The sequence below is a fragment of the Eufriesea mexicana genome, unplaced genomic scaffold (genome assembly GCF_001483705.2).
Source record: "Eufriesea mexicana isolate 0111107269 unplaced genomic scaffold, ASM148370v2 scaffold925, whole genome shotgun sequence".
Taxonomy (NCBI): domain Eukaryota; kingdom Metazoa; phylum Arthropoda; class Insecta; order Hymenoptera; family Apidae; genus Eufriesea; species Eufriesea mexicana.
The window spans coordinates 190,482-203,458 of record NW_016909095.1 but is presented as its reverse complement, the minus strand read 5'-3'; the positions used below and the strand labels follow the sequence as shown (position 1 = coordinate 203,458).

The 12,977-nt window shown below is 41.3% G+C and overlaps 1 protein-coding gene across 4 annotated transcripts in view; it reads left to right on the top strand.

Moving 5' to 3' along the window:
* Positions 1 to 12,700, top strand: part of step (cytohesin steppke) — a 134,754-nt gene extending 122,054 nt beyond the window's left edge. For 3 of the 4 annotated variants that reach the window (XM_017899712.1, XM_017899713.1, XM_017899714.1), the window contains 5 exons: positions 6,101 to 6,706; positions 9,115 to 9,226; positions 10,607 to 10,834; positions 11,377 to 11,446; positions 11,743 to 12,700. In XM_017899712.1, coding sequence (XP_017755201.1) covers positions 6,101 to 6,706; positions 9,115 to 9,226; positions 10,607 to 10,834; positions 11,377 to 11,446; positions 11,743 to 11,830 — 1,104 coding nt within the window. In that variant the 3' untranslated portion in view covers positions 11,831 to 12,700. Of the gene's footprint in view, positions 1 to 6,100; positions 6,707 to 9,114; positions 9,227 to 10,606; positions 10,835 to 11,376; positions 11,619 to 11,742 lie in introns of all 4 variants that reach the window. The other variant, XR_001890184.1, reaches the window with a different exon arrangement.
* Positions 12,701 to 12,977: the final 277 nt, after the last annotated feature.

Sequence of the window (12,977 nt, the reverse complement as noted above, 5' to 3'; positions counted from 1 at the left end):
CACAAACTCAAAACTCGTAAACTGATTTAACTTAGGAAAAGAACACCAAGATAACGAAATGAAAACACACGAGGACGCACTCTTTTTAACACTAGATCTACCAACCCAGTCAAAATGACTGGTCCCAGAATTTTCCCTTTTGCAATCATCGAACACATACACCTGCTTTAAGAATAAAATTGGTATCGACTCGTATTAAGAAAGAACTGTGATCGATATATTCACTCGTATTCGTCGTATCGCTGAAATTACTATAACCTTTGCACGTTATAGTTAGGTACCCATTAAAGATCGGTGGTTCTAGTGTTAAGACTCTTTTTCCAAGACCAAGCGACTCACGCTTGTGCTGGTCACAACCGATTTCTAAGGACTCTGTTTTGGTTGTCAAGGACCAAGCTTTTATGCTTTCCTTAACCTACGCTTCACCTCCTCGTAGGGGAGTCACGCAACTTAATTTTGTTATATAGAATAACTTTTCGATTTGCTTCTAGAAGATATCGATCGGTTTACAATTTGTTTTGTTGGCAATAGCCGATTCGCGATTTCTAAGGACTCTGTTTTGGTTGTCAAGGACCAAGCTTTTATGCTTTCCTTAACCTACGCTTCACCTCCCCGTAGGGGAGTCACGCAACTTAATTTTGTTATATAGAATAACTTTTCGATTTGCTTCTAGAAGATATCGATCGGTTTACAATTTGTTTTGTTGGCAATAGCCGATTCGCGATTTCGTTTGGTATCCTACAATATCGATCTTCCAAATTTTATGACATGGCGACTGAAGCTCACCTCTCGAGTGCGAAGGGTTAATACCGAATTTATCCTTCCTTCTTTTGGCTCTCATTTATCTTTATTCGTGACTGAGAACTATTTATATATTATATATTATAATATAGAATTACTTGGAATTAATATATAGTATGACGTTATAAAAATTTAAATTGGAAGCTCGTGTAATATTGGTTTTCCTCGAGTGATAGTTAATTCAGTGGGTTGCGAAGGCGTGAATTATTTCGATGCTTGAAAAATTTTCGAATTCTTAGTCACCGAGTTTAATACTGCTCGAGGAACAACGTGTTTTTGACTTGAGTCACCGTGTCTTTCGTCTTGGCGTCTGGTTCGGGACCTTTTCTTCACTGTATCAGGGGCGATTATGGTCTTCCAAAATTCCTGACATGCTCGAGATGGAATTCTTCCTGGTAGAGAAAAATTCGGTTATTGTTTTTCCTTTCCGTGCAGAGTACTATCGCAATGAATAACATTAACGAGTTACTTTCTCCTCGTAACATCGCGTCGTGTCCAGACGCTTCTAACAACGACTAACGGGAAGCAAAAATTCCTCAGTTCGATGCACCCACGTTATTAAGTAATACATCATATTACAAATACATGCAATTAAACCCGGCAGAGGCTACGTTACACTTCACCACGCGATTATATTCCAACGAAACGGAAGAGAACATCTTGGAATTATTTTGCATTCGTTGTCCTGCGATCGCGGTGGGAGAAGGAGAAAGAGATTTGAACGGTAGCGTCATAGAAACGCGCCATTAGTTTAATAACGTTTCGAAATATCCGCCACGCGATTATATTGTAATGTAACGAAAGAGAACATCGCGGAACTGATTCGTAAATCTACGATCGCAAGAAGAAGATAAAAATCTGAATAGTAGCGTCATAGAAACGCGCCATTAATCTCACAGTGCTTAAAAATATCCACTACGCGATTATATTCCAACGAAACGGAAGAGAACATCCCAAAATTCTTATTGATTCGTCGTTCCACGATCAAGAGAAAGCGAAAGAAATTTCTAACGGTAATACCATGGAAACGCGGCATTAGTTCGACAATTTTTGGAAATCCCCATCTCGCGATTATATTCCAACGAAACGCAAGAGATCATTCCAAAATTCCTATTGATTCGTCGTTCCACGATCACGAGTAAGCGAAAGAAATTTCTAACGGTAATACCATAGAAACGCGCCATTAGTTCGACAATTTTTGGAAATCTCCATCTCGCGATTATATTCCAACGAAACGCAAGAGATCATTCCAAAATTCCTATTGATTCGTCGTTCCACGATCACGAGTAAGCGAAAGAAATTTCTAACGGTAATACCATAGAAACGCGGCATAAGTTCGACAATTTTTGGAAATCCCCATCGCGCGATTATATTCCAACGAAAGAGGACAACATCGCGGAATTATCGTCCTGCGATCACGAATCGAAAGTGATCGCGGTAGAAACAGAGGAAAGAAATTCGAACGGTGGCGCGATGGAAACGCGCAATTAGTTTGACAATTTCTGGAAATCGGGTTAACAATTCAGCGAAGGAGAGCAGCGCGAGATCGTTGAATAATTTTCTCGCTTAAGCATTCGAGGAATATCGCGCGGTTCTCGCGCAAAAGAAAGCCGACCTCGAACATTAATTAGGCCGGATATCCCTTTGTCGGTAATTAAGCAGGATTTATCCTTCTGCCGTACGAAACCGGGAACTTTTTTAAAATCCCGCTTTCCCAAAAGTTTCGCGGTTCTTTCAGCGCGGGAAAGCTTGAAGATTCGTTCTCGATGGGTCAAAGAGTCGCTCGTTGTTCGAGCGGAGCGGATCCGCGGACGAAAAAGCGAAGGATCGCTTGTTTAATAAAAATCCCTGGGATTGTTACTCGTTTTTGTTAATTAAAAACTCGCGAACGCCGTGCGCACTGCGACGAAGAATGCGGTGAATAGGAAAAATTCGCGGAAAATCACGGGATTTCATATTAATATTTCTACGCACTCCGTTCCGAGGAGAAGTTTCTATGCTGCTTAACAAATTGTATAAATTAAATCTAATACCAAGTGGATTCAAATTAAAAGTTTATATGCAAATTTCAGTAACTGTGAATCTTTGGATTTTTATGCTACATTTATTATTCGTCGTTTTGCGCCTTGAATTTCAACGTCGAGAAGATATTTCGCAAGATTGTGACGCTTAATGCTATTTTCCTTCACGTACCCGTTCATACCAGTCTCTTCCTTTCAATCCTATCTTCGTTTACAAAGAACTCATCTATTTTACAATTACTCCTAACGAATATCGCAGAAAAGTCGTCGGAAAATTGCCAGAGATCGCGTTCATTTATACTATTCATTTATACTTGACCTTCAACTTCACGAGACATCCTTGACTTTCACGAATTACATACATAAATCTCATTGTCACCATTATTACATCGCCCTTTTTACAACCTTCATCGACAAGACTTTCCCTAGTTAAGCCTCATGAACTTGAAATTTAGCTACAATAAATTAAATCATAACCATCGATTTAACCCTTTGCACTCGAGAGGCGACTCTCAGTCGCCATTTAATCAAATTCTAGAGATCATTGTTAATTAAGATCTGAAATTTAAAATTGTTCAACGACGCGTGGAATATCGAGGTAAAATAATTCTATGTCTTACAATTAATCTGCACTTCTTAGTTACCGTTTTGAAAATATCGTCGACATTATGGCAGGAAGTCTTCGAGTTACTATGTTTCTGTAACGAAAATATCGCCGAGTGCACAGGGTTAAGATTCACCTCTAAATTATGCATCACACTAGTCTCATCATCCATTCGAAATTACATACGTGTTACTCGTTATTCGAACATAAGGAAAATAGTAATTGTAGCAGAAAATGGTACTAGATGAAGGCGGAAAATTTTGAAACAGAGGAAGCTCGATTCATGCACAGTCGCTGGATGGTAAATGAAACCAAACCGGCCGATTTCTCCGTGTTCGTGGAGTGCTACGAGCGAGGCGGGTTTCAAAGTTTCCTCGACTCGGTGTCGCAATTAAGAGGCGTGACAGCGTTTTTCCGGAAGCGTCTGATCCCGGATTAAGGTCGGAGGTGGTGTGTTCCGGGACGCGGCCGGGTCAAAACATAACCGTGAGACACGCGCTCGTATACGGCAGCGTGGAAATATTATTCCGACGTTTCTCGTTTCAATTTTTTCCCTGTTCCACCTCGACGAATGAAAATGTATGCTTGTTTTCGCGCTGCACACACACACGCACCGTCACTCCTTTTTTCCCTCCTTTTTATGCAGCTTTACGAGAGATTGTGTTTCGCCTTGATTTCCGTAATTGTGATTTCCCCGGAACGCTGGAGCGCCGTGCGAAATTACTTTTCTCCCTGAAACAAAAGTTTCATCGTTTGTCTCGGAATGTCATATACACCGTTTAATTGCTCGTCGATTATGAACCGCGTCATTTCGATCGTGGTAGGAAAAATGAGCAGAATTTGCTCGTGTTCGATCGGGCTTTTTAACGCTAGAACTACCGATCTTTAGTGGGCACCTAACTATAACGTGCTCAGATTATCGTAATTTCAGCGATACGATGAATACGAGTGAATCTATCGATTACAGTTCTTTCTTAACATGAGTTTGGTACCAATTTTATTCTTAAAGCAGGTGTATGTGTTCGGTGATAGCAAAAAAGAAAATTCTGGGACCAGTCATTTTGACTGGGTTGGTAGTTCTAGTGTTAATTCGTGCGCAAACATTGTTCGTTCGTTTCGTCGTGTTAATATGGTTCGTGTTCTAACTGATCTAATAGAGTTAATCGCGAATCGCGGATTTTCTCTTGCTTTTTCCAACGGTAAGACAGGCGTGTTTAACTTATTTAACGAGTAAAATCGCTCGATCGAACACTTTCGATCACCGCGACGCAGTAGCTCGAGGAAGGAAACGAAAAAGGACATGGGAATCCACGGAATGTCCTCCAAATCCGGCGTGCAGAACGGGAAATGCCGCAGAAGGAAATTGCACACGACTGGTAGAGTCACAGACAGTCGACAGGAAGTGCTCGTGCTGGTACTTGCATAGCCGGTGAACTGCTCGGGTATATCTGTAACGTACGCATTTTATAAACTAATTATGAGCAACCTTGAGAAGGAATGTCGAGCTAAAATTTTTTCGAAATACTTAAGCTGTATAGAGATATAGGGGAACGTAGGAATCTTATACGACGTGGACGAAGAGTTAGCTGCCCAAGGTTACGCTTCTCCTAGTCCACCAGTGTCTACTCCAATTATGGCTGCTGCATGGATGTATTCCTCCGAGGTGTTGCTTCTTCTGGCCCTGAAATTTCGTAGAGATTAATTAGAGGATGATAAATTGAGTTAGATAGTGGATATTTGAAGAAAGTGGTACTTCCCAAGATCGGTATTAATTCTGAATCCCGAAATGCGAGACTCAGCACGTTCTTTCTCATTAACACGTGTCGTAAACGGTATCTCGAACGCTACGTGGGAGAGACACTTCGATGTGACACTCGTGACGCTTCCCTCTCGGTATTCACCCTTGGAAAGTTCTTCGCTTATCTAGATCGGAAAGATGAGAGCACGCCAGGTGAAGGACTTCCTTTAAACATGGGGTGCAGCCAAGCTGAAGATTTTTATAAAGCAACGAAAGTGGAGGAGGATGGAAATAGTAGCGAGCAGAAAATTGCAGAAGCATCAGAAAAGAACGAAAACGGGTTAATTTTATATAATACTTTGGTATCTCCTACGTCGAATAAATTGCTGACTGAGCTATTTCGACAAATTTTTGTCCACCCTTAAATCCTAAGCTCCATTATACTGAGATTATAAAATACCTATTACCGCATAACTACACGAATGTTCGATTTCATCGAATTTCCTGACCCTCTTTTCAACTTCCTCGGGCGATATAGCTTTTCCAGGAGAACCTATCATTTCCGGTCATCTCCTCCTAGCAAACCGAGTTACCTTCAAAGTCCTTCGACCTACGTCATCGATAAACTCGAGGAAAACCTTCTCGACGGAGTATCTTAGCTGACCAAATGAACCATCTGCCATAATGCGTGATCCAGCTGATATCATACGCGACATTAATCAGATCAAAGCCTACCTAGCGTACCGGCTTAAGCCTTCAATCTGCGAGGCAACCTTAGGACCCCGCGTTCAAACCTTCCCCTATTTTAAATCGCGTTAAATCGATCGTTCAAATCGGGCAAAGGTGCCCAAAGAGCGAAGGTACCGCCGGAGACTGGCGAAAACGAACGAAGCCATTGTCGTGCACGTTTCCCTGACCCGTCCGTTTCTGTTGCAGCAACTGAAAGATGAGCTGGGCGAAGTGGTGGCCGAGATGGAGGCGATGGAGGGCGGTGGTCTCGCGCCCGACGAAACCAAGCCGTCAAACAAGGCGAAGCAGACGTCGATCGGCCGTAAGAAGTTCAACATGGACCCTAAGAAGGGCATCGAGTACCTGATCGAGCATAATCTGCTGGCACCGACGCCGGAGGACGTCGCTCAGTTCCTCTACAAGGGCGAAGGTCTGAACAAAACCGCGATCGGCGATTACCTCGGCGAGCGAAACGACTTCAACGAGAGGGTGTTGCGCGCCTTCGTCGAATTGCACGACTTCACGGACCTGATCCTGGTGCAAGCTCTTCGGCAGTTCCTCTGGTCGTTCAGACTGCCCGGCGAGGCTCAGAAGATCGACCGGATGATGGAATGCTTCGCGCAGAGGTATTGCCAGCTGAACCCGAACATATTCACGAACACGGACACCTGTTACGTGCTCAGCTTCGCCATCATCATGTTGAACACGTCCCTGCACAATCCGAGCGTCAAGGATAAGCCCAGCGTGGAACAGTTCATATCTATGAACCGTGGCATCAACAATGGCGGAGACTTGCCTCGCGAACTCCTTGTGGTGAGTGCCTTTGCTTGCTCTGGCTTTATCTGCGCTCCCTGATTTGTCTCCCTATAAAAGAGGATCTTTGACAGAACTCGTAAATGATAGACAACATTTGCGTTTTCACGCACATTTTTTAAGTCTTCAAAATTTTTAATTTCTTTTTAGGTCTTTCCGCGTTATACCTTACCGTGATTGTTTACCTTGATCGACAGTAGGGAAACGATTTGGGGTGAAATGGTTAATCCGATCGCTGCCGACTTCATTTTCCGCGACTCGATGTTGCAACCTCGTTCCAAGTTCCAAGATATAATTGCACGTTTCTCGTTGAAATTTTCGCTAGAGGTATTCGTGCCTCGGCAGAAAATGCTAATTCTCCTTGTTCCACTAGCCGTGTCTTGCAAACGTGCGCGAAATATTTCCTGTAATTAGACATTGCAGGTGTAACAGTTTTATTATGTGTGGCCAACGGTAATGATTAGGTAGCACTCTGTTACTGGGAACATATAGCGGCAATGTGTATACGATAGGTGGATGACGATAATAAATCATTTATAATAATCAACGTAATTTAGTGGTGTAATACTATGAAACTTCAATTCGTCTTCTAGAATGCAACCGTGTAATTGTTTTGTAGATATACATATACATGAAAATATCGTATCCGATATCGAAGGCAATCATGTTCCCAGATGAGAGTTATACGTTGTTACGGTTGACTCTAATTCGTTTTATCGATGAGAAAGTGGTCTTTACGATATTGTCTGCGGCTCGTCCACGTTATCGAAACGTGCACGATGCTTTTATTAAAGCTGTAGTAGCGATGACGTAAGATGTCTGTACGTATTAATCAGAAGTTACCGACAAATTCTTGGCAAACGTTCGCATCACGTTTAAACCGCCACCTAATGGATTGACCCGACCACGCATTTAGGGTACCTAAAAAGATACGATGAACCGGATTCTAAATAATTAAAACTAATCGTACACCAAGTTGCAAATACTAAACACTTGGCGTTAAATCTTAGATATTTATACTCGATACTCGATACTAGACTTCTAGTGCCGGGTACCGAGCAGTTGACACCGGATACTAAATGCTCAGCGTTGGATCCCGGACACCTGATAACAAGTACTAGATGCTTAATGGTAAACACTAGGTACTTTTATACGTTGTACATTAAATATTGCATATTAGATTAAATACTAGATGCTTGATTCCACTTGATAGTCATGGTGAGTCCTTGATTTTATATATAGCATTCTGCAGCTGTAACATAGATTCCAAGTATCAAGTACAACAAATAGCGAGCAAACGAATCTGAATGAAATATACATTTAATACGCACACATATAGATCCCAAGAAACTTGTGCAAAAATTCAGTTGGGTAACTGTGGCGAGATCAGTCGAGGAGGCAAATGAGCCTTAACAAACACAATAAATAACACAATAGCGTGCGGAACAACGGACGTATATACGTCATTCGCGTGCACTGGCGATAGTGGCCGACCTTTCGTTGGTGTCGTGATGCACGCGTGCTTCCATCCGCGCGATCCGTGGTCAGGATATAAAGCAATTGGCGCGCTTTACAAGTCGCCTTGCAACCGGCGGATCGCGGTTATTAGAATGAACTAACCGGCTAACGGGGAAGTCCGTTGCAGTGATTCCTTAATGATAGATTTATGCAAAGTGGCGTGGTGCGTCGACGAGTGCGCCTCGTCTCACCTCGTCTGACTGCGCTTGCGAATAGAAAGCGATTCTAGATCGATGTTGATGTACAATGGTCGTATACACGTCGACTCTCCGATAGGAGGATAGCAATCATCGATCGTACCATCTTCGACAAGTAGGATAACGTGTTAGCACTGACGCTAGATATATTTCTTCTTTTTATTTCGATTTATTTCTTCGTAGATTGTACTGAGCATAAACGTTGTTGTGATTCTTGTTTCTCTTCGTGACCATTACAGTGTTGATTCTGCTGAAGACGAATGGAGTAGTTTATTTGAAGATAATTACTTCTCAATGGACTATTCTATGGGTATTCGAATTGTACAGAAACTCATTTATTTTTCTGATACCTTAAATCGTTGTTCATGATATTCGAGTAATGAGTGTTTTCTTAGCATTTAAGGGCCGGTTAAGAAAACTGGTATTTCCAATTATATGTTTATACAGCATAAACCTGCACATCCTCCGGTATTTTCCTTGCATTCCGAAGTCTTTTTATCATACAAGATTATCCAAGTTTCGAAAGAACGACAATGCGTGATGCAAACTAATCTAAATAAAAAATTGAATTTTTAAATTCAATTAATATTCCATTTTAGAAAAGAAAAAGGAAGTTAATTTTGATATATTTCGCTCGATACGAAGGTAATTTACTGAGAAAAATAATTTGTTTCAATTATTGCTTCTTTTTAGAGTTTATACGAAAGTATAAAAACAGAACCATTCAAGATACCGGAGGACGATGGGAACGATCTGATGCACACGTTCTTCAACCCGGATAAGGAAGGCTGGCTCTGGAAGCAAGGTAATCTTTCGTAGACTGTCTAACGTACAATTCGTCCGCGGCCCTTCCGACATTTCTCTTCTCCTCTTGACCCGGTATGATCTGAAATGAGAAAACCTCTTTTGTGTGGCTGTGAGAAAACGAAAGAATGCTGCTCGAGCCGCAGTTGATCGAACAATGTTGCGAACGTACCCTGGCCTGCATGCGACCCCCTTTCTTCTGGGGGATGTCACGAGTGCATGAAGATGTTAACCCTTTACAGCGACGTGTATCTTGACAAAATTTCGCCAATTTTCCTTTGCAACGAGGCGAAAGCTTTTTGCCGAATCTAGAAGTAGAAAAGAATTGTCGAAAAGATTGTGTAACTAGCGAGATAGTAATTTTGATCTAACGGAAAGTGGTTCTTACCAATCGCGAGGAATGTTAAAACAGAGGCTGTGTATAGTGGAAGTAATTTCTTTCTTTTCTTTCTGTAGTCTTGTTTGCTTTTTCTAACGTAGAGCTTGTAGTTATTGACAACGTAAAAGTAATATAACCTGTACTGTTTGATGTCGTAAAAGATATGCCACCTGAAAAAGTATTTAAAAGTAATCAAAGATTGACCCTAATGAACTTTTAATCGTAACGATACCTTACTTTTTTCTGTCATGTTACACGGGAAACGCTTTATCCTTGCACTTGCATCGTTTCCGTTCTATCGCATTTTCCATCTTCGATGGTCGACGCTGGCGCCACCCATGGCGTGTAAAGCGACCCGGATCGTTTCTGCGATATGCGGGTAGTCGAAGGCTTACGCGACGGACAAAAGCGTTCGATCCTATGTTCGAACGATGATCGTTAATACCAGTTGCGACCAACGATCAAAGGTTCGCGATTAAACGACCCACTCTCCGTGTAAAATCGAAAGCAAATGAAACGATAAGTACACGCTATAAAGGGTTACAGGGACGAGTGAGAACATCCTGGAACAGCGTTTCCCAAACTGTCTGGCCGTAGAGGTTAAGCGCCTCGAATGGCTCAAATATTTTCAGCATTATGTCCAAGCATTCCAAAGATTCCGGTGGTGGTCCGAGGTACGACGTGACGGCAGGTATTTTATATCCGAGTGGCGACGAAACGCAGTCGAAATAACTGAAAAATTGACAAAAATAATTCGCATTATAGGCTTTGTAAGTGAAATTTACTTAAAGAGATATAACGAAATAGAAAAGTTTGGGAATTGTTGGTCCAGAAGGATCCCCCGATGACAATGAGATGAAAACCGTCGAAGTTTCTTCCTATTTTCTTATATCGTATCGCTTTGTCCCTCTGCTGCCCTGACGGAGACAGCAGGTAAATAACGCTATTAGAATTGTGCATCGATCGTTAGCTCTTAAATCGGCATGGTGCTTGTTGTTTCAGGCGGACGTTACAAGAGCTGGAAGAGACGATGGTTCATATTGAACGACAACTGTCTCTATTACTTCGAATACACGACCGACAAGGAGCCACGAGGCATCATTCCGCTGGAAAACATTCAGGTCAGAGAGGTGCAGGATCGGCACAAGCCGCATTGCTTCGAGCTGTACGCCGCCGGCTCAGAGTTCATCAAGGCGTGCAAGACGGACAGCGAGGGAAAAGTTGTCGAAGGTACTACCTGGGATCCTGGATGAAAGCGTTAATTGATCGGTGGCCTGTGACCTGTGACGAGCCCAGTCGATTCTGGCTGCCAGCGTATTTAATTGCTAGCACAATTTGAACATTTTGAGCAATTGAAGATTACCTGGAATTATACTATGCGTGGAAAATGCTATGAGAATGTTAAAGCTTGATAAATGTACATTGTTTTTAAATTACATACCTCGACCATTACGTTGCTATTTTTCACTGTATCTCATCCATTCGCATGTATGTAATTTGGAAAAGATTGTATCTTGGAAAAAGTATAATTCTGAACGCACGTTGAGTTCTTTCAATTAAAACTTAAATTAAAGCTTAAAAGAACGGAGAACTAATGGAGCACAGGCTATAAAGAATTTAAGTGCAGGTCGGGCAAAACATCTTTCTCACGTGTGGCGATCGAATCCCGTGCGTGTTGCGTTGCCATTTAACGCAATCTTTTTTTTATAGCACGTCGTGGTGCACGCGGTAATTACGGCGGCATTGTAACTGTTATTCCTCGCTTGTTGCAGGCAAGCACACCGTGTACAGAATGTCTGCGGCCACAGACGAAGAAAAGGAAGAATGGATCAAATGCGTGCGGTACGCTGTTATTCATTCTGTGAATAATTCAAAGGAGGCCCTTGGTTCTAACTGAAGTTAGACCTACTTATTTAACGCTTTTACGAATCTTTTATTATGTGGGCAATTTCGGATTTTAATTCAAAAGTTTTAGTAGGAAAGACATAAATACCTCAATTGAGAATTCAATACAGTAAAGTATTCCTATTAACTTAGATACATTGAATTAGAAATACTTATAAACTGATTCCCTAAACAATCTTTTTTTTTTTTTTTAACACTTTCACTAAATGCTCTTAAACGTTTTTTTATTACAGGCAAAGCATATCACACAATCCTTTCTATGACATGCTTGCGGCTAGAAAAAAGAAGGCGCAAAAGACCAATGTACATTCGAAGAGTTAAACTTTACTGCAGACTCAGCTTCGAAAGAAGCCTGGCGAGACACAAGACTGTCTATTCACGAGCCTGCGTCCCTATCAGGATCGTGAAGAATAATTAAACGAATCCAGACAAAGGTCCATCCAACTGCATGTGAAGGATTTAGCAGGAAATACAGGTGTTCACTTTACCTGTTGATGGATATTCGTTGGCGTGGCATCGTTCATTGAGTGAAAAGCAACGGAAAAATATGAAGAAATGGGAAAGCGATGCCATTGGCTGAGAATCGTTCGGCATTATGTTTTGTATAAGAATTACGCTGCGCTTTAGGGGCCTAGATACATATTTAAATGAATTTCGATAGTAGACTCAAAATGTTTCCCTGAGAGACAAACGTGTAGAAAGACGTTCAAAGTTGTAGCACGTTTAAGGTTAGAAAATCATGTATTTCCAGCAATCGTGACGACGATGCTGGACGAGTATACATTAGGCATGAAAAGACAACGTTTTTCTTTTCATAGAACTCCGAAAGAGATAGGCAAAAAGAGTTTTAAAGAAGCTTCGGTTAGATATTAAAACAAGTTCATAGAAAAATATGACGTGTGTAGGTTATCGATCGATGGAAAGATAGATTCGTCCAAAGCAAAGAAAAAAAGAGACAATTTTGGGAAGAGTGAAATCTTTCTTATTTTCTGGCAGCTTTAGGGAATTATCGAGACTCGAAGTCGCTTCGAGCAAACCGAAGATGCGTAAAATATTTATTTTATACGGATCCTTCGTGCGTTACTATGTCGTTTCGCGTTCTTTATAATAGACTAGGAGAACAAAATCCGGAGGTGATTGGAAAGTGTAATAAAATAAAGACTCTGCAAACGATTGTAAACTGTCATTAAACGCGAGAACGAATTGGTAAGACACGTGTATTATTGTGATAGTCGTGTATTTATTTGAGAGAAGAATGAAACATGTATAGATAAAACTAGTTAAAATACGTTTCCTCAATATGCCAGAAATGATCCTAAACTGTACATTGTCGTACAGTTTGTAAGTATGGCATATTAGCCAATTACGTGACAGTAGGCTAGAACGATTATCGTTTTCCTTTCGTTTGAATATATAAATATACATAAATATATACATATATATATTTGTATATACATATATATATATA